General features: G+C 40.1%; 1 protein-coding gene across 1 annotated transcript in view; it reads left to right on the top strand.

Annotated features, from left to right (window-relative positions):
* Nucleotides 1-3,554, top strand: part of ATF7IP2 (activating transcription factor 7 interacting protein 2) — a 108,106-nt gene extending 104,552 nt beyond the window's left edge. Inside the window, exon 11 of the mRNA XM_043979560.1 lies at nucleotides 1,878-3,554. Coding sequence (XP_043835495.1) covers nucleotides 1,878-2,315 — 438 coding nt within the window. The 3' untranslated portion in view covers nucleotides 2,316-3,554. The remainder of the gene's footprint in view (nucleotides 1-1,877) is intronic.
* The last annotated feature ends 23,798 nt before the right edge of the window (nucleotides 3,555-27,352 follow it).

Genomic DNA, 27,352 nt, shown 5'->3' with positions numbered 1-27,352 from the left:
TCAAATATGTAGAGAACTGAGTCAAATAAAATGAGAGCCACACCCCAATTGATAAACAGTCAAAGGAAATGAAGTTTTCAGGTGAAGTAATCAAAGATCTCTATATCATATGAAAAGATGCTCTAAGTCACTATTGATTAGAGAAATGCAAATTAAAATAAGTTTTCACACCTATCAAATTGGCTAATGTAACAGAAAAAGGAAAATAATAGATATTGGAGAGGATGTGGGGAAATTTCAAAACTAAAGCATGATTGGTAGAGTTGTAAACTGATTCAGCCATTTTGGAGAGCAATTTGGAAGTATGTCCAAAGATTTATAAAACCATGTACCACTACTAGGTCTATATCCCAAAGAGATAAAAAAGAAAAAGGAAAAGGACTTATAAGTGCAAAAAATATTTATAGTAGCTCTTTTATGGTGGCAAGAAAATGGGAATTGAGGGGATAACCCATCAATTGGAAAATAGCTGAACAAGTTGTATGTGATTGATGGAATACTATTGTGCTATAAAAAATGAACAAATTTCAGAAAAAACCTAGAAAGACTTAAATGAACTGAAGCAAAGTGAATTGAGCAGAACCAGGAGACCATTGGACATAGTAACAGTAGTAATGTATGATTATCAGCTGTAAATGACTTAGGTATTTTCTGAAGACAGTTCTGAAGGAACTGGTGGAGGCTGAATGTCCATGAAAGCATTTTTTTAAACTTTATTATTCCTGGGGTGGATTGTTTTTGTGTTTGTCTCTTTTCTTTCACAACATGACTAATATGGAAATATGATATGCCTAACTGCACATGTAAAATGTATATCAGATTGCTTGCCTTTTTCAATGGGGTGGAGTAAAGAAAGGAAGAGAATTTGGAACTCAAAATTTATGTTTAAAATTGTTTTTACTTGTAATCAGGGAAAATTAAAATACTAAATATTTTTTTTAAAAAGAGAGATAGCTTCCTGCCTCAAATATCTCACATCCTTATCAAGAAAGACAATATAGGAGAGTAGTGGCAAGGGAGGAGTGTTTTTGTTCTGGGAAGCTGGAAAGTGGATGTCGGTTACATGGCCATAAGCAGGTAAGATGTCCCAGGTAGATCGCTAGATGGGATATGATATGGCAACATGGTCCTGTGTTTAGTCCCATTCAGTAGATACAGTGGACTGAGATGGTCTAGTCTGTACTCAGTCATCTAAGTTGGGCACTATGGCAGGAACTCCAAAGATAAATGATAAAAGATAAAACTTCCCCAAGGACTGAGACCTGGATTCTCAAACAGCCAGATTTTAGGACTAGTATATATAGGGTGGTAATCAGGAAGGAGGAAGAACAAGTCTGCACCAACAGGCAGAGAGTGAATATAGCTTGGGTATCGATGGCCAAGTGAGATGCTTGGTGTATTATATTGAAAAGCTTTATAGTAAAGGAGGAAACAAACTGTTCATTGTATAATTAGAGCAATTTTATACAGAATTGCAAACATTTTATACCATTCAACCCAACCCTCCATCGCTGCTTATTCACTGGTAACTGTAAATGAAATGAGAATTCTGCTTGCCCAGTGATAAACATTGCTTGCCTCTGGTAGGTAAATGATTCTTTCTAAGGCTGCCCATTAAGGAGTGTTATGTCTAGAAGACAGATGCTTCTGTTGGAGTGGGTTCTGTGCCCTATGAGCTTACAAGTGAGTTCAATGAATAATTTCCATTTTCCCCTTAGACCTCCCTCATGGAATATATTTATATTTACTTTTTTTTTCAGTATTTTCAGAATTTCAGTAAGAAAATGGAATTTTTAAAATTTCATGTATTTATTCACAAGTTTCTTATATTACTTTTCCTCCACCAAATACAACTTAACCCTGTTATATATTTTTAGGTACTGGAATCATTTGAGGACCTTCCTTCACTACCAGAGCTACCCCAACAACCTGTTTTCATAGTTTCCAGTGACACTCTTCCTCCCCAGAAGTTTGAGCTAAGACTGAAGCGGGTACTTAAGCCAAAAGGCATAGCATTGACTTGGAACACTTCTCATATTAATCCCAGGTGTGCCCCTGTGGAAAGCTATCACCTCTATGTATGCCACAACAACACCATTACCAAGAGCAAAACAACTTGGAAGAAAATAGGAGAAATTAAAGCTTTGCCTCTCCCAATGGCCTGTACTTTGTCTCAGTTCTTGTCTTCTGGCATATATTATTTTACTCTACACGCAAGAGATATTTATGGAAGATATGGACCTTTTTGTGATATAAAATACGTCCATGGATTCTCTGAAGATAATATTAAGGAATCACAAGTTCTTTGTACCTAAAAAATATTTCATAAGAAGCTAGGCCATTTCACATCTAAATTGTTTGTCCTTACACATCAGTATTCTAATGGTGGCCTAAAAGTACCGTCCAGTTCCTAATTGTGAACCTCTATACAGGAATTATCTTCTCCAGTGCTTTGTAAAGGGCTCAGTCTGTGACTGATGTTCAACAGTGCATCTTCTGAGAGGAGAAAATGACATATGTGAGGTATATACTAAAGATAATGCATTTTCCTTGTTGATAGCTTTTGGTGGTATGTATATATGTGAGAGCTGACTAGTTAAAAAAATGTTTAGTCATAGAATTAAAATAGAACTTCTTACAATTCGTTTCCATTAAAGTTTTCTTAAAATGCATTTATGTTACATGGAGTGCTACTTTTGTCTTATAAGCTGAATATGTGTTAAACTTTTTCTTTTTTGGCTGTGCTAATAATTATATCAGGAAATTATTAGGAGGGATTTTTGTAAATGTCTATATTTGGGTACAATACAAATTATTAAACTTTGCATTGTATACACAAAACATAATGCACCTTTATAAGTTTGGAACACCCAATCTAATTCTTGCTTCTTGTTAAATTTGGTTCCAGAATTAGAATTCTAGGATTGTTTGGATCCTGGCTTTCAATCTTAGACTATATTTTTTCCTGTAACCCTAAAGCCACCTCTATTCTGATTTTCTTGCTGCCAAGTTTGCTTAATATAAGCAAACCAAATACAGCTGAAAGAATGGTCCACCACAACCCTAACAGATCAAGGTTGTGAGCCACAGAAATCTTTAGATCAGTGAATTTGAGAAGAAATATCTTGGGTTCTTTGGTTGCCCTGAAAATTTTGGATAAAATATATTAATTATAGTTCTTTCAACAAACATTACTTAAAGGAAATTTTGCCATCTGGCTTTAGTTATGTTCACCAATAAAGATATCCTACCATTATTTGTTTCTAGACCTTTGTTAAGTGAATTGTGCCTTTCCGGGAATGAGGCCTCTTGGGAAAAGGCTATTCTGGACTTAAATATAAACAATTCATGTTATTATGCCTCTGAGTAGTTAAAAGCAGTTTACATACAATATTTCCATTCATCTTCACAGACATGTTAGGTAAACATTTCAGAATTTCTCATGTTATAGGTGAGAAACGGGCCAAGTGATGAGAGGTGACTTGCCCAAGGTGGTGGAGGCAGTAGGAGATCTGGGAATCTCTGGCTTCTAACTCCCCTACAGCATCCTAAACAAACCTGACCTAGTAAGAGGTCTGGCACTGGACTGAACTGTCTTTGGTAATTGAGAATATAAAGGGAACACAGTAAAACCAAACTTTCTCTATCCTTTAACTCCAGAGTTGAGACATCTGGTGCAAAAGTTTGCCAAACTGTGAGATTTAAAATTGGATATTAGATCATAAATCTCCCCTACTTAACTTTTCCCTTAATTTATCTCCCAGGCCTTTATTGTATATAAGGTGTTGTTGATTAGAAGGATAGGAAAATAGAAATACAATACAAATCGTCTTAAATCTAGGCTTAGTCTATATTCCTTATAAAAACTCACCAAACCGAAAAGGCCACCTTTGGAGAGAGGGAGACTGTCTGTGCCGCGCTGCCAGGAGTCCCGACTAGTAAATGGAAGAAGCTTCTGGTTTTCTAGATAGAGTGGTTCATTACTCTGGGGAGGTGAATGGACTGGCACAAGTGCATTCAAAAAATCCGGATCCAAACTGTGAGATTTAAAATTGGATATTAGATCATAAATCTCCCCTACTTAACTTTTCCCTTAATTTATCTCCCAGACTAGTAAATGGAAGAAGCTTCTGGTTTTCTAGATAGAGCCTTATATGGCTGATTAGGCAAATGAGGCAAAGTTCGTGGGGGGGGGGGGGGGTATTTGGAAAATCCACCGAATTAGCCGGCTTATGGCCAAACTAGGGAGGGTGGGAGGGTCCTTAAGGTCCCTTCGGGGTCGCCAAACTCTGGAGACTATTATGGTGGGGGCACAGTGGGGCATTATTGTATAAAGAGCATTAGACATTGTTGGGAGACTTTGGCTAAATCCTGGTTCTGCCACTGAAGTATCAGGTGACCTTAGGCAAATGATTTGACATCTTTGGTTCTCAAGTACTGGGTTAGATGATCTCTAAGATTCCTCCCAGTCCTTTTATTTTTTTGACTCTGTAAGTCGTCTGTAAAATGAAATGGTTGGGCTTAATGACCTCCAAGGATCCTTGTAGAAAAATCTATGATCCCAAGATGAAATTTGAGCAAGTTTGTCCACTTCAACCTAGGCCCCTTTGATCAGTTGATGCAGACTCTCTGGGGAAGACTCCTAGCATAAGAGGGAGCCACTTGTCCTGAACCTCTTTCAACTGAAGTGATCTGTTATACTCCTGAAACAGACAACTAATTTCTACTTAGTACTTCTGAGGAAACCAAACAGTCCAAACCCTGATATACAAGTTATTCCTCAAGCCTCACAGGTCTTGTCTCTGGAGTATGCACTGTTCCTAGCTATGGTAATCCAAAGTTACTCCTTGAACAACGATATCATTCTTTTGTTCCATTCTGAGGAAGAGGTGGCCACTCTTGCTAAGTCCACCTTCTGTATTTGTTCCCTTCATCTCTCCACTCCTGATAGGAGCTTGATCCATAATTCCTCCCTCTCATCTTTAATATCATTCTTTTTTCTGGGGTAATGAAGGTTAAGTGACTTGCCCAGGGTCACACTGTCAAGTGTCTGAGGCTGGATTTGAACTCAGATCCTCTTGAATCCAGGGCCTATGCTTTATCTACTGCACCACCTAGTGGTGCACTCTCATATCTTTTGAAATAGAGTTGATGAGTGAATATTGCCCAAGCCACTCTGTCTTTGTGTGCTCAAGGATTTGATGCTTGTTTAGGAATTACCAAAGAAGTCTTCAAAGAAGGTGACAAAGACAAGCCAAAGGTTGTTCTCAGATTCAAGATGATCCTCTACACCAGAGGTGCCTAAAACAAGGCCCACTATCTACAACAGAACCAGATTAAAATGTAATTGGGAGGGGGCAGCTAGGTGACGAAGTGGATAAAGCACCAGCCCTGGATTCAGGAGGACCCAAGTTCAAATCCAGCCTCAGACACTTGACACTTACTAGCTGTGTGACCCTGGGCAAGTCATTTAACCCTCATTGCCCCCTCAAAAAATAATTGGTAAATATTTAACAACAAAATGCAATAGAGCATAGATAATGCTGATATAGTTTTCTAAGTCAATATGCAGTCCACAGGGACCCTTATGTACGGTTTAGTAGTCCCCATTTCTGTTTTAAGTGATACCACTGCTCTACACCTCTTGTTGGCGGCTGTTTTGTTCTGTCTCTATGAGTATTTTTACGGATGACTATCTTGAATATACAGTGTGTACTAGGCACCTAAGTTTGTGTTTAAAAAAAAAAAGAGAGAGAGAGAGAACCAATCACTTAAATGTTTGTGATCAGCATGTCTGTTTATTTTGACCAAATGCTGTTTGTACTGGTCAGGATGTTTATCATGAATTACTAAATCCCTTGATACCCTGAAATGTGATATCAATAGTGACACAAACTTGGTCACTGATTACATCAACTAAAAAAGTTTATTGGCTGAATTCTCCTTAAAAGCTGTCTACATTCCTGATCACAAAAGTCTAGCCTGGGGCTGCAGTGAAGATCCTAGTCCAAGCCCAAATAAAATAGTGGCAGGAAAGCTGTAATTTGGGCCATACTTCAGCTTCCTAGGGGGAACTGATTGCAGCCTCACCAAAAATTAGAACAGTTAGTGTCCAGCTGCTTTGGCAGCTGCTGAATTCATCTCAGTACTCTTTACCTTCAGACCTTTAATCCGTCATTGTGTAAGTTTGTTTGAGGTAGTTTAAATGGTCTTGATATCCTTTATTGTATGTCTCAGGAAACTTGTGATTTTCAATGTCTAGTATGGAAAAAAGGTTTCCCCTTCTTTATTAAGTAATGGAGTCAAGGAACTAAGAGTTCATTTATTAATTGAAATAAATAGAAGCAATTTGATTAACCAAATCATTGAATATCTTGTCTTTCCTTGGTAGGGCACATGTTTAGTCGTGTAAGGAATTAATTGTGATTTGGGGTTTTCATAACCCTATCGTTGCCTTTTTATGGTCAAACTAAAAAAAATGTGACTATGGGTGTGTACTTTGAGAGATAATTGAACAAACAAGAAGAACTCAGACCACAGGGAACATTTATTGAAACTATGTAACTATGCCTTCCTCTAATAGCTTTCCCATGCCCACGTGGGTCTGGCTAGATTATAGTGGAGACAGCCCATGTGGGTGTGCTGAGCCAATCGGAGACTCAGCATGGCTAAGAACCTCCCCTTCCCTTCTGGTGAGAGAGTCAGTTAGAGATACAGTTAGATACAGTTGAGATTCGGTTAGGGGGAGTGAGAAAAAGTTTAAAAGGCAGTTAGAGGGGCGGCTAGGTGGCGCAGTAGATAGAGCACCGGCCCTGGATTCAGGAGTACCTGAGTTCAAATCCGGCCTCAGACACTTAACACTTACTAGCTGTGTGACCTTGGGCAAGTCACTTAACCCCAATTGCCTCACTTAAAAAAAAAAAAAGCAGTTAGAGAATGTTCTGAGGGAGACAGGGAAGGAGCAGACATTTAGAGGAGCTGCTGGTATTTGACCTTCAGACAAAAACAGAAGAGACTGCACAGCTGATTCTCATTAAAGCTGCAGATTTCGGGTCTGGTGAGTTTGTTTTGTTTTTGAGGCAAAGCTAACTCTTTGGAGCTAGCTGGACTGGAGACAGGTTTGGGTGCCTGGGGCCTTTTTACCCCAGAGATATATACATTGTTTCTAGTTCTATTAATCTCACTTGTGTGATTCAGATAGTGTTGTAAATTTTTTCCCATTAATAAATCTGTTTTATTTTTGAAAGAGTCTGTTTCTTTTCTTACCCAATATTAAGGCAAGCCACCCAATTAACTCTTCCCATACTAAATTTGGTCTTTAGAGTCATAATTACTCTTGTGATTCTTTGTCCCAAAAAAAAAAAATCAATAAAAGAATCCTAAGTAATTTCAGCTAAAACAGATCAATTTTTTTCTCCTCTGAGGGCTTCTCAGTTTTCCTAGTCTCTCTTCTCTCAGTACTCTATCTCCGGTTACCCCAACTTGGAGTATGAGATTACACCATCCACTAATTAAACCAACATAATAACACTGTCCAGTGAAGACAGTAGACAGTATCTAAAGAACCATTTGAGCAGAATTTGGCTTATAAGCTTCTCCATAGAAAACATTTATATAACACTTTAAGTTCTGCAAGGTGTCTTAAACAATCTCATCTGTCTTGCAACCCATCTGGAAAGTAGCTCCTGATAGATACTAGGATTCCCATTTTAACAGATGAACAAACACTCAAAGAAAGAAAGTGACTTACCCATGATCACACTACTAATAAGGTGAAAGGCAGGATTTGAACCAGGGTCCCTCCTGACTCCCAAGTTCAGTGTTCTATTAACAAAGTGATTTGTCCTAAACACACAGATGACTCCCATTGCTATAATGTTGACTTGGATTTGTGTGTGACTTGAATATGGGAAAATCATTTTTCTTTAGAATTGTTGTCAGTTGGCCTGTTTCCTCTTGCCCTGGTTAGCTCTGCTTTGTTCTGTATGCCCCTTTTCCTGTTTCCCCTTATCTCTAGTCTTTCTGTAACCATCCAAAACTGGTCTATTTCTTCCTGTTAGGAAGCAGCTCACCACAGTACCCCTATCTTCATGTCTGTTGTTTAAAAATCTAAATGTGGATTCTAATCCCCCCTACAGTTTTGGGGGGGAATCTAGCTAAAATCACTGATAATTTCAGCAAGAGTTTAGGCTTTTAAGGATTTATTTTAAATATATATTATAAGTTAATGAAGAGAGAGAGAGCTATTGAGAACAGATTCCTTATAAGCATGGAAATCCTAGTTTAGATCTAATTCGGTATAGCCAGAGAGAAAAAAACCAATTTCCTTTCCTAGCAGCCCACGTGAAATCTCTCACCACCAAGCCAGTGTCCCAAGGACTAAAAGGGGCCCTCCTGTTGTTCTCCGTCTGCCACCACTGGCCTATTCCTCACCAAAAAAAAGGCTTCTTCCTAGTTCCTCTCTTGCTGATGTCAGTGCGCCACCTCTGAGGACAGCTTCACTCGGGGCCGTCTAATCACCCTTAAGTAGGTACTTAGTCAGTTTCCCATTCTCACCCAATTCAAACAATACTAAATCAATCAGGTGGGACCCCTGGGCATCTGCCAAATCCCATTATTTTATCACACATGTACCCATCAAACCAAGCTATATCCTTACCAAAGAGTATATAGCTGCAACCTGAGCCTTCATTTGGGCCCCAGACTCTTTGAGAGTGTTTCATTGAGCAAACCATATGTGTTTTCTGAAGAAACAAAGCAGGGGGGATGTGATAAAAATTATTTGTGGTAAAAAATTATTGGAGTTTTAGCTGACTCATTTGGGAGGGGCCATACCTGGCCCACCCTGAAGTTACATATGCTACTGAGGTCAGAAGGGGAACTCTCCATAGGCAGTTTTTGAAGGACCTCCCCTTTTGGGGGAGGAAGATTGAACACTCCCTAAGGGGAGGCTGAGGCACTTCCGGAACGCTAGCTCTTCTTCTGACTTCTGCCCTTTTGGTGGTGTGAGCAACTGTAGACTTTCCAGGTTTTGGTAAGTGAACACAGAAAACTCCTTTGAATTAGCTTAATTAGAAATTATCTGGGGATTGCATAGGCTAAGTTTAGAGTTAAGAGTATTTATCTGTATTTCTTTTTCCTATTTCCTTATCTTTGATTTTTATTAGTTTCACCTTTGTTGTTTAATTCCCAAGTAATAAAAATGATCCTTCTGTGAATTAAAGCTGTAAGGTTCCTTCCTTATTGACCTGGGAAAAATATCTAAAAGGGCAGTTCAGAGGGGAGGGTGAACCTAAAGGTCCTTCATATTTCCAGGACCCCAATATTTTGGCGAGTCACCCAATTAACATTCCGTATATCAAATTTTGGCCCTCACAAAAGAGAGAGACACTCTCCTCTGGGCCTGCACGTTAATAAACCGCTCTTTCTTATTCCTGAGTGCCGTTTGAGTTTCTCTGCCATGGTTTCCTGTCGCAACTTCTGTTGTCCTTCCCATATCTTCATTCTGATTCCCAGGAGGTAGAATAGAAAAGTTGGTAGGAAGCAGTAACACCATCTCCTTCTAGCTTACCTGATCTGCTCCTGCTGTTAAATGGAGTAAGAACTCTCAATGAAGAGGAAAGGAACTGGTGGTTGAACATTGTACATGGGTTCTTTTGAGGGAGAACAGAGCATCTATAAAATGTAAGCTCCTGGAGCACGGGTACTTTCATTTTTGTCTTTGTATACCCAATTCCTAGCATACAGGCCCTGGCACATATTCCCAGTGCCAATAAGTCTTACCTTAAACCCCACCTTGTACAAAGAGCCTTTCCCAGTTTCCCTGAATGATAGTGCCTTCCCTCCAAGATTATCTCCTATGTCCCCCATATATATGCTGGATGCGCATGTTGTCTCCTCCAGTAGACTGTCTCCCCTTGAGGGCAGTCGCCCCTAGCAAGTATATATGCTTGTTAAGTTGCCTGTCATATTATAGGAGCTAATAAGTGCTTATTGATGGATTCCATTAGCAATTCTTTTTGGAGGGAGAGAGGGGGGCAGGGCAATGAAGGTAAAGTGGCTTGCCCAGGGTCACACAACTAGTAAGTGTCAAGTGTTTGAGGCCGCATTTGAACTCAGGTCCTCCTGAATGCAGGGCTGGTGTTCTATCCACTGCACCACCTAGCTGCCCCATCAGCAATTCTTGAAATGAATATTAAGATTTTTGTTTTATATCTCGAAACCAACATTTTCCCAAGGGAACACCTCTTTGAAATTATACTGAAAATATTTCCATTTTCAAAGGGAATGAGCATATGGACTTTGGGTAGGAAGTAATATCTTTGGTTTTGGGGGGTTTTTTGAGAAGTTTTTGGTTTGGTAAATTCAGGCAGTTAGAGGAGTGGCCAGAGTATTGAACTGCATGAAACAAAAACCAGTGTCAACAAAACCCCCTAATTCCAGGCAGTAAGTTTCTCCTTGCCCGTCAATAATCTCTTCCTAAATACAAACTAAGAGTTGCACAGAATTCCACACTTCATTTATGCTATAAGAGGCAGAATCTGATCTTACATCCCACTACTCCTTGTGTCCTGCTGGTACATGCTGTATGGGGCATGGAGAGGACTAACAACCAGATCACCTCCCTCCACTTCTGTCTCATATCTAGTCAAAATATGCAACCTGGGCTTCCAAGATCTGCATTTGCCTTGGTCCTCACTGATTCAATTACTAACAAATTCTACAGGAAATCACTTGCAAAACCAAACACTCCCAAAGTACACTCAGCAATCCTTTCAAGTTATGGTGCTCAACACCCAGAGCTATGTCCTTAAACCAAAGACCAACATTGGTCCTGAAGTGACTTCCTAATGTTCCTAAATTCACCTGTAGAATTACAGGTCGGGGGTGGCTAGGTGGCGCAGCGGATAAAGCACTGGCCCTGGATTCAGGAGTACCTGAGTTCAAATCTGGCCTCAGACACTTGACACTTACTAGCTGTGTGACCCTGGGCAAGTCACTTAACCCCCATTGCCCAGCAAAAGAAAGAAAAAAAAAGAATTATAGGCATCATCTTCTTGCAGCCTCTTACACACAATTATTTTGTTCTCTTATCTCTGCACCATCCCAAGCTCCTAATAGCCAATATTATTCATTCATTTGTTCATTCAAATTATTTTTGAGAGCCTACTATTTGTTAACCACTATAGCAAAGTTTGTGGTACTCAGTGTGACAAAGAGAAAGGCCTTATTATAATTCAGATGTCCAACAATAAATGGTTGAGATACTATTTCATGCTGTCAAGATTTAAAGTGTTGGGTTGAGGGGACAGCTAGGTGGTGCAATGGATAAAGCACTGGCCCTGGAATCAGGAGAACTTCAGTTCACATCTGGCCTCTGTGAGATTTAAAATTGGATACTAGAGCATTAATCTCCCCTCTTTAACCTTTCCCTTAATTTATCTCCCAGACTAGTAAATGGAAGAAGCCTCTGGTCTCTAGTTAGAGCTTTTATTGTTTGGAAATTACAAGGTGATGTTGATTACAGGGATAGGAAAGTAGAAATACAAAACAAATAGTCTTAAGACTAAGCTTTGTCTATATTCCGTATAAAACTCACCAAAAACCCAAGACCACCTTTGGTGGGGAGAGCCACATCAGGCACGTGCTGCTAATGGCGAGCCAGGCCGCGTCCAACTCCAGTCAGCGTCTGTCTGTGTGTCGCGCCAGTCATCGGACCAGGAGAGCAGGAAAGAGCTCCCACTTCTGTTCTCTCCTTGCCTTTTAAGCTCGCACCCCGGAAGTGGAGTGCTTAGCAGCCGGGCTGGCGTGCAGTCTCCTCCCAAAAAGGGTGGTCCTTCAAAAACTGGTGTCTTTCTGTATTCACTAACCGACTATTAAAAACTTTTTACCACACCTCAGACACTGGACACTTACTAACTGTGTGACCCTGGGCAAGTCACTTAACCCTCATTGCCCCGCAAAACAAAACAAAAAAACAAAAACACAATAAAGTGTTGAGTTGAAATACTACAGCCGTCAATGTCAGCATTCCACTAGTATTAAAATAGCAGGAAGGGAACAAGAGATGGAAAAAAAAAGTTTTTGAGAGCAAGATAAAACACAGGGCTTGGTTCAGGGATTAGTACCCTTGGTTGGTGGTTGTCTATTCTCAAAGAGGACCAAAATGACATCAATGTGTTGGGGTCAAGGTACCGTGTGTCTGCCTATGACTGATCAGATCAGTATGAGCTCAAAAGGCTCTACCCCAGGTCAGGCACAAATAGTCCATGTGAACATGTGGAGGGGAGATGTCTAAATTTACACATCTCATTTCTTTTGAGCTACTGCAATTCTGCTTTCCCCTAGAGCACATCACCTTCTCTGATGTGGACATGCCACACTGGACCAGTGTCTCCCATGTCTTCCATGCAGCTAGATGGAGTCAGGCCAAGAGTCAGGAAGATTCATCTTCCTGAGTTCAAATCTGGCCTCAAATACTCACTAGCTGTGTGACCCTGGGCAAGTTACTTAACTCTGCCTCAGTTTCCTCATCTGTAAAATGAGCAGGAGAAGGAAATAGCAAACCACTCCAGTATCTTTGCCAAGAAAAACTATATGGGGTCACGGGTCGGACACAACTGAACAACAGCGATATTTAGAGAATAACTTTTTTTGAGTACTTCATGTTACATATGTGTGAGTATATATAGGCCTCTCCCATATGTCCATTCACGCATTCCAAAAAAGCTGTCTCAGTCCAATGTATATCAACCTCCACCCAGAATTATAGTCAATGAACTCAAACTGACTAATGTTCTTTTTACCAACCCAACCAGAAGTCACATTAACTCAAAGCAAAATATAATGAATTAACCAATATAGCAAAATAAATGACAATGAAAAAAAGAACTGAGGTAATATGCCTCCCAGACTTCTTATATTCCTGGTGAGAATAATAACATGTAAGGAAAACATGGCTTGGGAACCAATGGGAGAGAATGAAACAGTGTACACATATAGCTAGACCAACTTGTGTTCCTAGGGCTGAGTCCCAAGCCTCTATCACCCCTAAGACCAAGTATAAAGCCCTCTGGCATTTAAAATTCTTTGTAACCTGGCCTTTTCTACATTTCTAGCCTTCTAGCACCTTACCTACCCATCCTCTACAAACGCCACAATCCAGCTATTGCTGCAGACCCACTTGCAGCTCCTCAAATACGACACTCCCATGTCTACAGTTTCACACTGAATACCCCTTTGCCTGGAATGCTCTTCCCCCTTACTTCTAAGACCTCTTAGCTTCTCTGGCTTTCATCAAGACTCAGCTCAAATCCCACTTTCTTGAAGAAGCCTTTCCTGGTGTTCTCAGCTATAAATGCCTTCTCCTCTCAGATTGCGTTTCATCCGCTCTGCATATATCTTGTATGTATGTCATTATTTATATGTTGTCTCTCCCATTTGAATGGACACTCCTGGAGGGAAAGGTCTATTTTGTGCTTTTTCTTCCTATCTCCAGTACTTGGCACATAGGAAGCATAAGAACTGCATATTGACTTACTGATCCACAAGACAGGACACCTCTCAGACATTGCTGCTGCAATGTGGTGATGATAACTGCTCATCAGATGATGTCATCAAACTGCATTGTCAGGCTCTCTGCTGCCATTTGCTGGTCTTCTGCAAAACTGTAGTTACTATGTGGCCTCTGTTACTAGAAGACTGTCTCAACCCTTTTAGTAGGCAGCCTGAGGGATTAATTCCTAATTCTGGGATTTCAAGCAGCATAGCTGAACATCCTACCCGAAGAAATCCTCAGGCTTACATCTGGTTTTAAGTTAAATCCTTTGATTTTCCCTGAGCTGCCACTCCCCAAAGCCAGTGGGTTACTCAATTTAGGGTTCGAAAATCCCATTTGACCTTTTTCTACTCTTTAGCAATTGCCAGTCCTGTTAGATGCAAATCATCTCTGGAGCAAGACTGAGAGTTACTAGAGGTGAGTCTTGACTATTGTCCTACTTTTTAGTCTGTAACAAAATTGCTGCTTTCCCTCCAAATGCATGTATATCATCTTCCAAATCTTGCCCTTATTCTTCATACTGGTAGAGAATTGACCTAAATTCTCTAAACTGAGACCAGCAGTGTACAAAGTCTGGCCAGTTCTATCATACTGCAAGGGTGACGTGGGCTGGATTTTGGGTCAAATTGATCATGAGTCATCCCAAAAGAATTACAAGACTCAGTGACTCAATTTCCCAAGTTTTATTGCAATACTGTGAATGAACACAGGGAGAGAACCAGGAAAGTGGAAAGGTGTCTCTCGAATAGGGAAAGAAAAGATAGTGGTTATCAATCTCATTATAATAATCTCCACCTTAGGGAGGTACAGGGGAGAGCCTATCCTAATTTGGAGTTCCTGGGGTCCTAAGCTAAACCCTGAGGTGGGTACCTTTTTCCATGGAGGTGTTTTTGGGGGTTACATGTAATAAGGTGAATCTGGGGACAAACTTGGGCTTTTCTGCACAAGTCTCTTTCTGTTTCCCATGGCTAGTTTCAAAATATCTTTATTTTTCATTAGAATTTCTATACCCTGTCAATGTATCATTGTGTATCATTGTTATAGTTAAGGTCTTTTTTAACCGTAATGACCTTAATGCTTCTTTATGTTCTTGTTATGAATGGTGATTTATGTGGGTAAGAGAACCTAGGCCCTGACTTGTTTCCCTAATCTAAAATTATCCATTGACTGGGTCTGACTCCCTTTTAGAGCTCATATCTGAATTGGAGCTTGGGTCTTAGGTTTTTCTATTAACCCCTTTTTGCCTCCTACTTCAAGGGCATCAAGGACTGTCCCAGATATAACTTGTGGAAAGGACCACATAAACTACCTAGACTAATCCCTTCATTCTAATGATGAGGAAACAGACCCAGGGAATTTAAGTGACTTGTCTATGGTCTGAAAGTAAATGAGTATTAGAATATTAGAAGATCATCCAGGCATAGGCCTAGCTCACAAGCCTGTGTTTGCCCCCTCTGTGAACTCCCAGATGTTTTCTGCTAACTCTAGCTATAGCTTTACGTGGGAAATTGCCCCTGTTTTGAAAGAGAGTGGGAATGTGAAGGAGGATACCCTGCTGGGATCCTGGCCAAATCCCTCCTAGGCTTAATTTACTGATTAACTGCCTAAGGGCCCCAGGAACTAGCCATTCCTAGGGACTATAAACAATTCCAGGAGTAGTCCTGGAGGGTTGGCTCCCCCTCAGGAGTACTCCTGAGAAACTAATGTTTAGGCAGTGATCCTGCACGAACTCACTTGGTGTCAGTCATAAAATGAGCCCATCATACAAGCCACTGTTGGTGGCTTCAAGCCACTTTTGTTTAAAATCCTATATAAATTAGCGTAAAGCCTCAGCCTCATTGGAGTCTCACCCATGGAGAGGACGCTCTGCCTGGGATATTCCCGATTGGGACTCTGGGAGGCTGTACCGGGACCCCCAGCCAAATGGACCCAGGAGTTGGTGCTTCCCCGATTTGGTGATGTATTTCCCTCTAAATATTTACATAGTGGTCGTTTTTGCTTTAATAGTTACATTGTTAGGCTGCTTACCTTATTGCTGCTGCAAAAATAATATCTCTTTTCCTGTACTATGATATTAATTAAATCTAATTTTCTTCACCTGGTGTTGGAGTATCATTTTGTAGGAGCCAATCTGAACATTACTCTTAATAATACATGGTCACACAGGTTATAAACACTAAAGACAGAATTTGAACCCGGGTCTTCTCACTCCAGAGTCAATGCTGTTTTCACTCTGCAGTCATAGCAAAGTGGGAAAAAAAAAAAAAAGCTTCATAGCTAGCAGAATGGCCACCAGGTGATGAATTCTTTGGCCATATTAGCCTACAAAACAACCATATACATACATGCATCTATATATGTGTGTACACATGTATGTGTAAAATACACATACACATTGCAGAAGTTAGAATTCTGCTGTATTATTTAATAATTGATTCTACTAAGTAACAGACTCTATTCCCCATTTTGTCAAAGCCCCATTTCTCAGTTTGGCTAAAAATTCAGGTCTCTCCCAGTCCAAATTGGCTTAAAGGCATAGTTGAGAGGGAATGATGTTATTACTTATAGCTCTTCCCCTTCTTCCCTAAGGACATTTGCTTGCTAACCAATTTAACCCTGGACCTCTTTTATTTCCTATAAACAGAAACCAGTTTAAGATGAGCCCCTCCCCTAGAGAAGCCCTAATCTCTTCTGCCCTTGTTTCTTCTTGTAAAATAAGGGTGGTTTGATCTCCTCCAAGAGACCACGTCCTATCCCTTCCAAGACAGGCTAAGACTGGAAGGGTGCAAAAAAAGGATAAACTGTGTCACCACAAAACTAGGTCTGAAAAGATTCCTCTTTCAAAGAATTACTCACCTACACAATCTAATCAAAATTTAAGTAAAAGTTTCTATCATTTGGCACACAGAAGTATGGCCGGGAGAAGAAATCTAAACTTCAACTCCTAGGGAGGAACAGATTTATGGCATTCTTCAATCAGTCAGTACATAGAGGTATGGCTGGTAAACTTCAACTCCTCGAACAAAGGAGAAGGTGATAGTTTTATAGAGGAGAGAAGGGGGTAGGGGTGAGAGAGAGACTTAGGGCTAAAAAGTTACAGTTGTTTGAGGAATGATAATGCTAGCTATTTTGGGGAGTGGGTTACATGGATAATAAAAATTCCACATTTCTAACTTGAGATTATTGTCACTATCTGGTCCTAATCACATAGCAAACATGACTGGCTCCCAACTAAGCTCATGCTATAAATTTCAAGGTACCCAGCTTTCTAGGTGTCTGTGACATGTCTGTTTTGTTTTCTGTTTGACTAACCATTATCTGGTTAATTTACTGCTTTGCTTTTCCAAGGAAAGAGTACTCTCTAACTAACCCCACCAAAATTTATCAACCATATTTCTCCATGGTCAGAGTGTCCCCCTCACGGCCAGAGTATCCCTAACTGGACCCAGACCTACCAGACTGCCACTATACTCTGTTCTCTGTTATGGGCCAAATGGATGCCCAATCCTCCCCACCACTTTCTGTTGACCTATTATGGAATACCTTCACTCTTTAAGTCACTGGAGTCCTGACAGACTGCTTAGTTTAGGACTATAGCAAGCTCTGCTGGGGTCAATGTTAATTTGGGGCCAGGTCCAGCAAATGTTAAAGACATAGGGATTGGGGTTTTCTGAGTAGCCTGCTTGGCATGCAAGTCAGCAAGGGCATTACCCCGGGCATGGGGAGAATCTTCATGGGAGTGGCCTGGCATTTTAATAACAGTCACAGCTACTAACAAAAGGGAGGCGAGCAATCTCTAGATGTGTGGGACTGCCAGAGGATATCAGGAACCCTTTATATTTCCATAACATCCCGAAATCATGTGACATACCTACTATCGGTGGAAAAACATCCACTAGTTTTCCTTTTGCTCATTCACAAGCTCAGACTTCAAATTAGGTCTGTCATGCTGAGGAAGCCAAAAGAAGGAGTCGATGACCTCTTCTGTGTCAGTGATTGCATACTCAGCATCATTTTGGAGACAGGAACCATCAGTATACCAGGAATAATCTGGGTTTTCTATCTCAGTTTCTTTGGCAATCTTCTTGGGGGTTAAAATAAAGTCAATGATTTTAATACAGTCATGATCCTGAGTGTGGTCAGAGTTCTCATGCTTTGTCAAGGAGAAAAGTGTCTGGGTTGAGGGCTCTACACCTGGAGATAGTTACATTAGGTTTGGATAGTAGAGAGATCTCTAATACTGCAAGACAGAGAATATTGGCTAATATCAGATGTCCTAAAAACGATACTTTATGGCATTTGAGGAAGGAGGTGAGAAAAACGGAATCAGATTTCAAAGACTGGAGATCGGGGAGCAAAGGAGTAAGTCATGTACATACTGGAGACAGTGGAGCCTGAAGGAAACTTGAGGTCAGCAAGGTCTGTTTTCATAATTTGTGAAAAGTACGGGGGGGGGGGGCAGCCAGGTGGACACTTGACACTAGCTGTGTGACCCTGGGCAAGTCACTTAACCCTCATTGCCCTGCCCCCCAAAAAAAGAAAAGTTAGGAGGGGTTCTCTGAGGCAGAACAGTCCCAAGTGTACTGCAGGCCCTCCCAGGTAAAAATAAAGTAAAAATTAAAAACTGGCAATTCATACCAAAAGGACCCACTGAAAAAAGCACTACATAAATCAAAGGTGAAAATAGTGGAAACATGGGGAATAAGATTCAGGAGAGTATAGGAATTAGGGACCATAGATGTTCTAGGAATCTCAGGAACATTCACTGCTCAGGTCTTGAACAAGCAGTCACAGGAGCTCACAAACAGGAAGGATCAGAATTATGACTAGTACAGGGAACTAAAAGACCAAAGTATAGGTAGTCCTTAATGAGAGGCCTCTGGAAAGGAAATACTGTGAGACTCAAGAAAGAGGTTTAGAGGATCCAATGGAATCTGGATTGGAGAGGTACTAAGAACCTTTCCAATATCAGAAGAGTTAACAGGATGGGACTTCTTCCAGATGTGTTGAAAAGCAGATAAAGATGGGGGTTGTCAGGGGATGGGGGGAAGTAGGGCGCTTTTCAGAAAGAGGGATAGCTGGATATCATTATGGGGAGAGAACTAAATCATAGTTCTGTAAATCTGGTGAAAATCACAGCCTAGAAGGTGGAGAAGTGCATCTTTTACATTTTCATTAGAAATTAATTGTAACAAGAGTCATACCTTTCAGGAAAGAAGAAAAAAGAAACGATACCTCATTATGGTAGGCTCTGATAAGTCACAGTTGGTGTGAAAATTCAGTGTGCCTAAAAATACCATTTATAGTTAGCACAACATTTAAAAAGTAGATGAATGATATGAAAGTTTGTAATCCTGGCAATGAAATAGAATATTATCGGAAGGAAAAAAAGGTTAAAAAAGCATAAATGTTTTAACAAAAACACCAGATAGTAAAACAAACTCCAGTTGAATATCCTACTTTGAAATAAAACTTACTCAAGCATCTATCAATTAAAAGTTATTGAACAAAGCCATCATAATATTTGAATTGCTCTAGGGAGATGAAAACTTGAAATACCTGTGAAGCTTGTAGAAAGAAAATAGTGTAAGTTTAACAAAGTTTTTTTTTTAAGTTATTTTTAGCTACCATACTATTATTAATGTGTAATTATTTCAATAGTAACCGAGAGTTACTTATAGTAACTTACTGAAGAAACAATTGAGTAACAATAGTAATTTATTGAGAAAAGCTATGAAATAGCACCACTGCTAAATGGAACAAGTTTCTCTGGCATATTAAGGAAACCTCCAGTTTTAAGAATTTTAAAATTCGTTCTTACTATTAACACCTAGAAACCAAGTGATTTTTCCCAGGGTCACATATTCATTATACCTAGGGAGTATACCAGAGGGGAAACTTGAACCCAGATGTTCCTGACTTTGTGATCACTGCTTTGTGAATTCACAGTAATACTGCATTTCTAAACAAACAGTTTCAAGTAATTGATATTATTTTAACAGTAGAATCTATGATAATTTATAACCCAAAGGAATACTCAATAATTATTAAATATCCACATTATGGATTGGTTAAACTAAAGTAACTTGTTTTAAGATCATGCAATTAACAAATTTCCAGATTCAAATTTTTTTTGTTTTGTTTTGGTTTTTTTTGTTGTTTTTTTTTTTAGTGAGGCAATTGGGGTTAAGTGACTTGCCCAGGGTCACACAGCTAGTAAGTGTTAGGTGTCTGAGGCCAGACTTGAACTCAGGTACTCCTGAATCCAAGGCCGGTGCTCAATCCACTGCGGCACTTAGCTGCCCCAGATTCAAAGATTCAAAGATTCCAGATTCAAATTTTAACACTTTGTCTTAATGCAAATCTCAAAATAATAAAAACCCACACATCTTATTAAACAACATTTTTGGGGCAGCTAGGTGGCGCAGTGGATAAAGCACTGGCCCTAGATTCAGGAGGACCTGAGTTCAAATCCAGCCTCAGACACACACTTAGCTGTGTGACTCTGGGCAAGTGACTTAACCCTCATTGCCCCACCAAAAAAAAAAGCCATTTCACTTAAAATAAAACAAATAAATTCAATTACACTGGAACTATTTCCAAACGGTAAAACTATCATTTATCAAAGGCCCATCTACTAGTATTTCAATATGAGACCATTATTATCAATAAACTCATTTTTACATGGTGATAAACACTGATGACTGAGAAGCCAGATAGTTCCCAAAATTTAAATAGAACCTGATTAACCTTAATTTGGGGGTTCATAAAACCTGGATTTAAAATAATATTGGAGATCAATTAACAATTAAAGTTTTAACAAATTTCTTAAAAAGAGGTAAATAAAATCAAGCTATAGTCACTCTCTAACTGCCTCTCTCTGTAAATTACCTTTCTGATAATTCTGCTTTTAGTGACTGAGAGGATTGCTAACTGAGTGCAAAATAAGGGACTTAGCTTGAATAGCAAGACATAAACACACACGTTTTAACACATGCAGAACATTGTACAAGGACAAGCACAAAAATAGTAAACTAATGGTAAAAAATTTTAAGATAATTTAGCATGCACAAATTAAGTCCTCCATAGCCTCAAAGACCAATTAATTTGAGTCTGGTCAATTTCTCTCTCTCTCTCTCTCTCTCTCTCTCTCTCTCTCTCTCTCTCTCTCTCTCTCTCTCTCTCTCTCTCTTTTTAATTAGACTTTTTCCTGAGGGCCAAAAATCCTATTAAAAAAACCCTATTTTCCTCCTCCTTTCCCCTCGGCCCCCCCGCCCCGGAAAGGGAGAGGGTTCAGATTCAGATTCTTGCTTAGTTGCTTCAAAAATGCCATCAAGGGGGCAGCTAGGTGGTGCAGTGGATAAAGCACTGGCCCTGGATTCAGGAGTACCCGAGTTCAAATCCAGCCTCAGACACTTGACACTTAACTAGCTGTGTGACCCTGGGCAAGTCACTTAATGCTCATTGCCCTGCAAAATGTTTTTTTAAATGCCATCGAAAGAAAAAAAAGGCACAAAAAAGTCCCTCTCAGGGCTTTTAATTTGGGGGTGGGCAGAATCAAAGGTAAACTCAAAAAGGAGACCCCACTGTGGCCATCAGTATTATGGATCAGGCTTGAATTCTGCTAATTTTCCTAGGACTTGATTTGAAAACAGAACCCAGCAGCCGTCCTCTTTTGGGACATGTCGGAGTGGCCACATAAGGTCTATAAAACAAACTGCAGCCATCTCTCTTTTGGGAGATGTGTTAGAACAGACCCAAGTTACCAAGTCATCCCTGGACATAATCAGACCCCTGATCAAGAGCTTTTAGGAACTCAAGCAAAAAGGACAAAAGTAGGGCAGCTAGGTGGTGCAGTGGATAAAGCACCGGCCCTGGATTCAGGAGTACCTGAGTTGAAATGCAGCCTCAGACACTTGACACTTACTAGCTGTATGACCCTGGGCAAGTCACTTAACCCCCATTACCCCGCCAAAAAAAAAAAAAAAAAAAAGGACACAAGTTCTGAATCTGAGAGACCCTTACCCAGACCAGGCCTCCAAATTTGAGAGCAGACTGGAATGCAAAAGATTCCTGCAGGCGCCGAGCATCCAGAGGTCAAAAACGGTGGCTGGCTTCACATGGAGTCTTCAAATCCCAAAAAGAGCCCCCATGTGTTAACCTAGAAATTAATGAAACAATCAATATAGGAGAAATAAGGTCTTTAATCAGGGCAGAGGAGCTATTGCTAGGAATACCCAAAGATGGGGACTGAGGACTGGGTTTATATAGGGTAACAGAACAGAGGGAGCTATGAGACTGCCCTGGGAAAAAGTAGACAGAAACTATTTAATGTAAACGAACCTTTTTACATAATAACCTAAAGTCCAGGAAGTAAGCTTGGGAATATTTAGGATGGGGTCCATAAGACAATCAAGAGTCTGGAATTGACAAAGATTGGTTAGCCCCAGGGAATTCATTGGCCTGGGAATGGGGAGTATTTGGGGACCAGTCAGTTCTCAGTAAATTGTGTTTATTAGTACCAATTTGGTTTAAGATTATTGATTGAGAGTGTTGTGAAAATGGGTACCCTGATTTGCTTGAAACTCCTCCCCCTCCTCCCTCCCCCCCCCTCCCCAACCATTATCCAGGTAACCAGAACAACTGTCTTCCCCAACTTGCATTTCCAGAATAAACCCAGCTAGACATGCAGGGAATCAGTAACTCTGAAACCAATCAAAGACTTATCTGACTGCACGGTATGAACCTTATCTTCAGCTCTTCTAACCACTTTGGAACAATCCTTTTCTTTTTGAAGAAATCTGCATAATAAAGCCTTGAATTGTACACCTTCTGATTGTATATCAAAGACCACATACTCCATTCCTGGAATTCCTTGCACACACCCCTCCCTTTAGGAGTGGGTCTTTCTGAGCTCACCTTTCCTCCAGATTTCTTTTGTTTTTTTTAATGTATGAGGTATTTTATTTTTTCCGTTACATGTAAAGATAGTTCTCAACTTTTGTTTATACATGCTTTACAATTTCAGATTTTTCTCCCTCCCTCCCCTCCCTCCCCCCTCCCCTAGACAGCAGGTAATCTGATATAGGTTATATCTATATCTGATATAGGTTATATCTATACATATACATATAGATACAGATATATACACACACATATATATATATACACATAATAACATTAATCCTATTTCTGCATTAATCCTGTTACAAGAGAAAGAATCAGAGCAGTGATGCAAAACCTCAAAATAGAAAAAAAAAAAAAAACAACAGCACCCAAAACAAAAGAAATAATATGGTTCAATCAGCATCTATACTCCACAGTTCTTTCTTTCTTTTTTTTTCTTGGATTTGGAGATCCTCTTCTATAATGAGTTCCCTGGAACTCTTCTGTACCATTGCATTGGTGAGAAGAATATAGTCCATCACAGTAGGTCAACACTCAATGTTGATGATACTGTGTACAATGTTCTTCTGGTTCTGCTCATCTCACTCATCATCAGCTCACGTAAGACCCTCCAGGTTTCTCTGAACTCTTCCTGCTCATCATTTCTTACAGCACAATAGTATTCCATTGTATTCATATACCACAACTTGTCCAGCCATTCCCCAATTGATGGGCACCCCCTCAACTTCCAATTCCTTGCTACCACGTAAAGAGCAGCTATAAATATTTTTGTACATGTGGGTCCCTTTCCCCCTTCCATGATTTCTTTGGGCAAAAGACCTAAAAGTGGGATTGCTGGGTCAAAGGGTATGCACAGCTTTATCACCCTTTGGGCATAATTCCAAATTGCTCTCCAGAATGGTTGGATCAGCTCACAGCTCCACCAACAATGCATTAGTGTTCCAATTTTCCCACAGCCTCTCCAACATTTATTATCTTCCTTTTTTGTCATTTTAGCCAATCTGATAGGTGTCAGGTGGTACCTCAGAGTTGTTTTAATTTGCATCTCTCTAATCATTAGAGATTTAGAGCATTTTTTCATATGGGAATAGATAGCTTTGGTTTCTTCATCAGAAAACTGCCTGTTCATATCCTTTGACCATTTCTCAATTGGGGAATGACTTGGATTCTTATAAATTTGATTTAATTCCCTATATATTTTAGAGATGAGGCCTTTATCAGAAGCACTGGCCTCAAAAATTGTTTCCCAGCTTTCTGCCTCCCTTCCAATTTTGGATGCATTGCTTCTGTTTGTACAAAAATTTTTTAATTTAATATAATCAAAATCATCCATTTTGTATTTTATACTATACTCTATCTCTTGTTTGGTCAAAAACTGTTCTCCTTTCCAAAGATCTGATAGGTACACTATTCCTTTCTCTCCTAATTTACCTATGGTATCACCTCTTATGTCTAAATCATGTATCCATTTTGACCTTATTTTAGTATAAGGTGTAAGATGTTGGTCTATGCCTAATTTCTGCCATACTATCTTCCAGTTTTCCCAGCAGTTTTTGTCAAATACTGAGTTCCTATCCCAGAAGCTGGAGTCTTTGGGTTTATCAAACACTACATTACTAGTGTCATTTACTACTGCATTTCCTGAGCCTAGCCTATTCCATTGATCTACCACTCTATTTTTTAGCCAGTACCAGATAGTTTTGATGACTGCCGCTTTATAGTAAAGCTCCAGGTTTGGTACCGCTAACCCACCTTCCTGTGAATTTTTTTTCATTATTTCCCTGGATATTCTTGATTTTTTGTTTTTCCAGATGAATTTTGTTATTATTTTTTCTAGCTGTATAAAATAATTTTTAGGTAGTCTGATTGGTATGGCACTGAATAAGTAAATTAATTTAGGCAGTAGTCATTTTTACTATATTAGCTCTGCCTATCCATGAGCAATTGATATCTCTCCAATTATTTAGATCTGATTTGATTTGTGTGAAGAGTGTTTGGTAGTTGTGTTCATAGAATTCCTGGGTTTGTCTTGGCAAGTAGACTCCCAAGTATTTTATATTATCTACTGTTACTTTAAATGGAATTTCTCTTTCTAGCTCTTGCTGCTGGACTTTGTTGGTCATGTATAGAAATGCTGATGATTTATGTGGATTTATTTTATATCCTGCTACTTTGCTAAAGTTGTTAATTGTTTCAAGTAATTTTTGACTTGATTCTCGAGGATTCCTTAAGTATACCATCATATCATCTGCAAAGAGGGATAGTTTTGTTTCCTCCTTGCCTATTCTAATTCCTTTAATTCCTTTCTCTTCTCTGATTGCTAAAGCTAACATTTCTAGAACAATATTAAATAATAGAGGTGATAATGGACATCCCTGTTTCACCCCTGATCTTATTGGGAAGGCCTCTAATTTATCTCCATTGCATATAATTCCTCCAGATTTCTTGACTGCCTTAGTTTAGTGGTAGCATTTTTTTTCAGGGCAATGTGCATTAAGTGACTTGCTCAGGATCATACAGCTAGTAAGTGTCAAGTGTCTGAGGTCGGATTTGAACTCAGGTCCTCCTGAATCCAGGGCTGGTGCTTTATCCACTGCGCCACCAGCTGCCCTGCCTTTGTTTAAACTATAAAAACCTTTGCAATCTGGTGCCCTATTCAGCAACAGACTGGATAGCACCCATAATTCTGCTAGATTTTCTTATCTGCTTAATAAAACCTTTCTTTAATTTTATAGGCATTGTCTTTCTCTGGTTTTCCTTCCCTTTTAGGAAGGAGATTTAAATTTTGAGAACTGGCTTTTGCCTTCTCTGGAGAACTGGCCTTTGCATTCTCCAGTCTTCCCCTTTGAGGAGAGATCTAAATCCCATTTAAGAGAGCATTTGCCTCAGTTTACCATGGGGAGGAGGTTGGGAAAGGGTAGCCACTGATGGTAAACTGGATAAGGCTCTTGTTTGTCCACAGCAACTAGACATAATACACACTTCTCTGTGGCTTTAAAGTCTATATAAAGATAAAAGCATTTACTTAAGAAAGGGAGCTAAAAGATCATTTAGTTCACTGTCCCTCTCATATTACAGATAAAGAAAATGAGAAGATAGAGTGGTATAGTGGAATGAGTGCTCTATTTGGATCTAGAGGACCTAGGTTTAATCTTGGCTCTGTCACTTGTTACCTTGGTGACTTTGGGCAAGTCATTGAACCCCTCTGGTCCCCATGTTCTTCATCTGCAGAGAGAGAGAGACAGAGAGAGAGACAGAGAGAGAGAGAGAGAGAGAGAGAGAGAGAGAGAGAGAGAGAGAGAGAGAGAGATGAGGTGGGGGACAGAATCAGAAATAGCATACTGGTATTGAGAAAACTGTGCTGGCCAGGCTGGCCTGATCGTTTTGCTTAAGTTCTCAATTACTTAAAGGGGAAGGGACCCTCTCCCCTTGTAAAGAGCTGAATTGTGCAAACCTCCAGTGGTTAGAGGCTCCAGAACATCTTGATATCAGCTCCAGCCCAAGGATAGAGCCTCTGAGCATTGTGATATTCACCAGACCTCACAAGAAGAGGGCCCCAAGAAGTAGGGAAGACCTTTTACATGACTTTTCTTTGTTTACTTTGCCCTCTAAAAGCTGGCAGTTTCTTCACTTTGGAGAGGTTGAGACAGGATCTCTACTCCCACTCAGTTGCTCTATTGCAATAAATCTGACATGGGGCTTAGGATAAATCAGAAGTTTCTCCTGTGAGAAGCAAAACCAAATATGACCAGATAATAGGACAGACATAGCTAGGAATCAAGGGATGATTAAAGTTTAGACTGACCAACTAGATATCAGGAGACACACCTAAGAAGTAAAGGGAAATAAAATACTATAGCAGGAAAGTCAGGTGTGGTTACTACCTAACCAGAACTAGGAGATAAAGATGACCCCAAAGGTCAGGACTGCCATTTCAAAAAAATCCCCCTCAACTCCAAGGAATATGACAAGCATCCAGGCTTTCCCTACCCTACCCCCAAAAAGAACTTTCCACTTCCAGGTAGACACCCCATCTATCCTCTATAAAAGCTTTTGCCTTTTGTTCTGAGAGCAGAATGTTTCTAAACTCTCCTCCCCTTGAGGCAAAGTCTTGGACTCCCCCCTCTTTCCCCCCACAGCTCCAGATTTTTAAAAAAAAAAATTTAATTCTAATTGGACTGTGTGCCAGAGTGTAATTCTGTACAAAGAAGTACCTAAGGACCCCCACCTTCCCCCCACCCCCACTCTCCCACCCCTCTACCCCACCCCCAACAAACTGAATCCTACTTTTATCTAAATTATTTGGTGTTCAAGTTTAATTCTTTAATTGAGACATCCAAGAACTACCCATGACAAGAGAAAGGGAAAGAGATTAAATAGGTTGATCCCTGTTATGGGCCCCTGGGTACCTCAAAAGTTTTCTAGAGTAAATCAAAGAACCTTCTCCTTGAGAAACTAAACCAAAGGGCAGACACACCTAAAGAGATAAGTGGGGAGCAGCTAGGTGGCACAGTGGATAAAGCACTGGCCCTGGATTCAGGAGTACCTGAGTTCAAATCCGGCCTCAGACACTTGACACTTGACACTTACTAGCTGTGTGACACTGGGCAAGTCACTTAACCCCCATTGCCCTGCAAAAAAAGAGAGAGAGAGAGAGAGAGAGAGAGAGAGAGAGAGAGAGAGAGAGAGAGAGAGAGAGAGAGATAAGTGGTACTGGATTGGGACTGAGTTAGCTGCTGGACCACCACCCTTCATTCCAGTCTCCCCCACCCCTTAGGGAGGTAAGATTAGGTGTGACTGCTGCCTTTGTGGCATGAGGGGGAGAGAGATGGCTTGAGAGGTCCGGAGCCCCCTCACCCAACTTCCCCCAGCTACCACCAGTAGGGG

The sequence above is a fragment of the Dromiciops gliroides genome, chromosome 1 (genome assembly GCF_019393635.1).
Source record: "Dromiciops gliroides isolate mDroGli1 chromosome 1, mDroGli1.pri, whole genome shotgun sequence".
NCBI classification, from domain to species: Eukaryota; Metazoa; Chordata; class Mammalia; order Microbiotheria; family Microbiotheriidae; genus Dromiciops; species Dromiciops gliroides.
The sequence above is the reverse complement of the archived record's forward strand: the minus strand, read 5'-3'. Positions and strand labels throughout refer to the sequence as shown.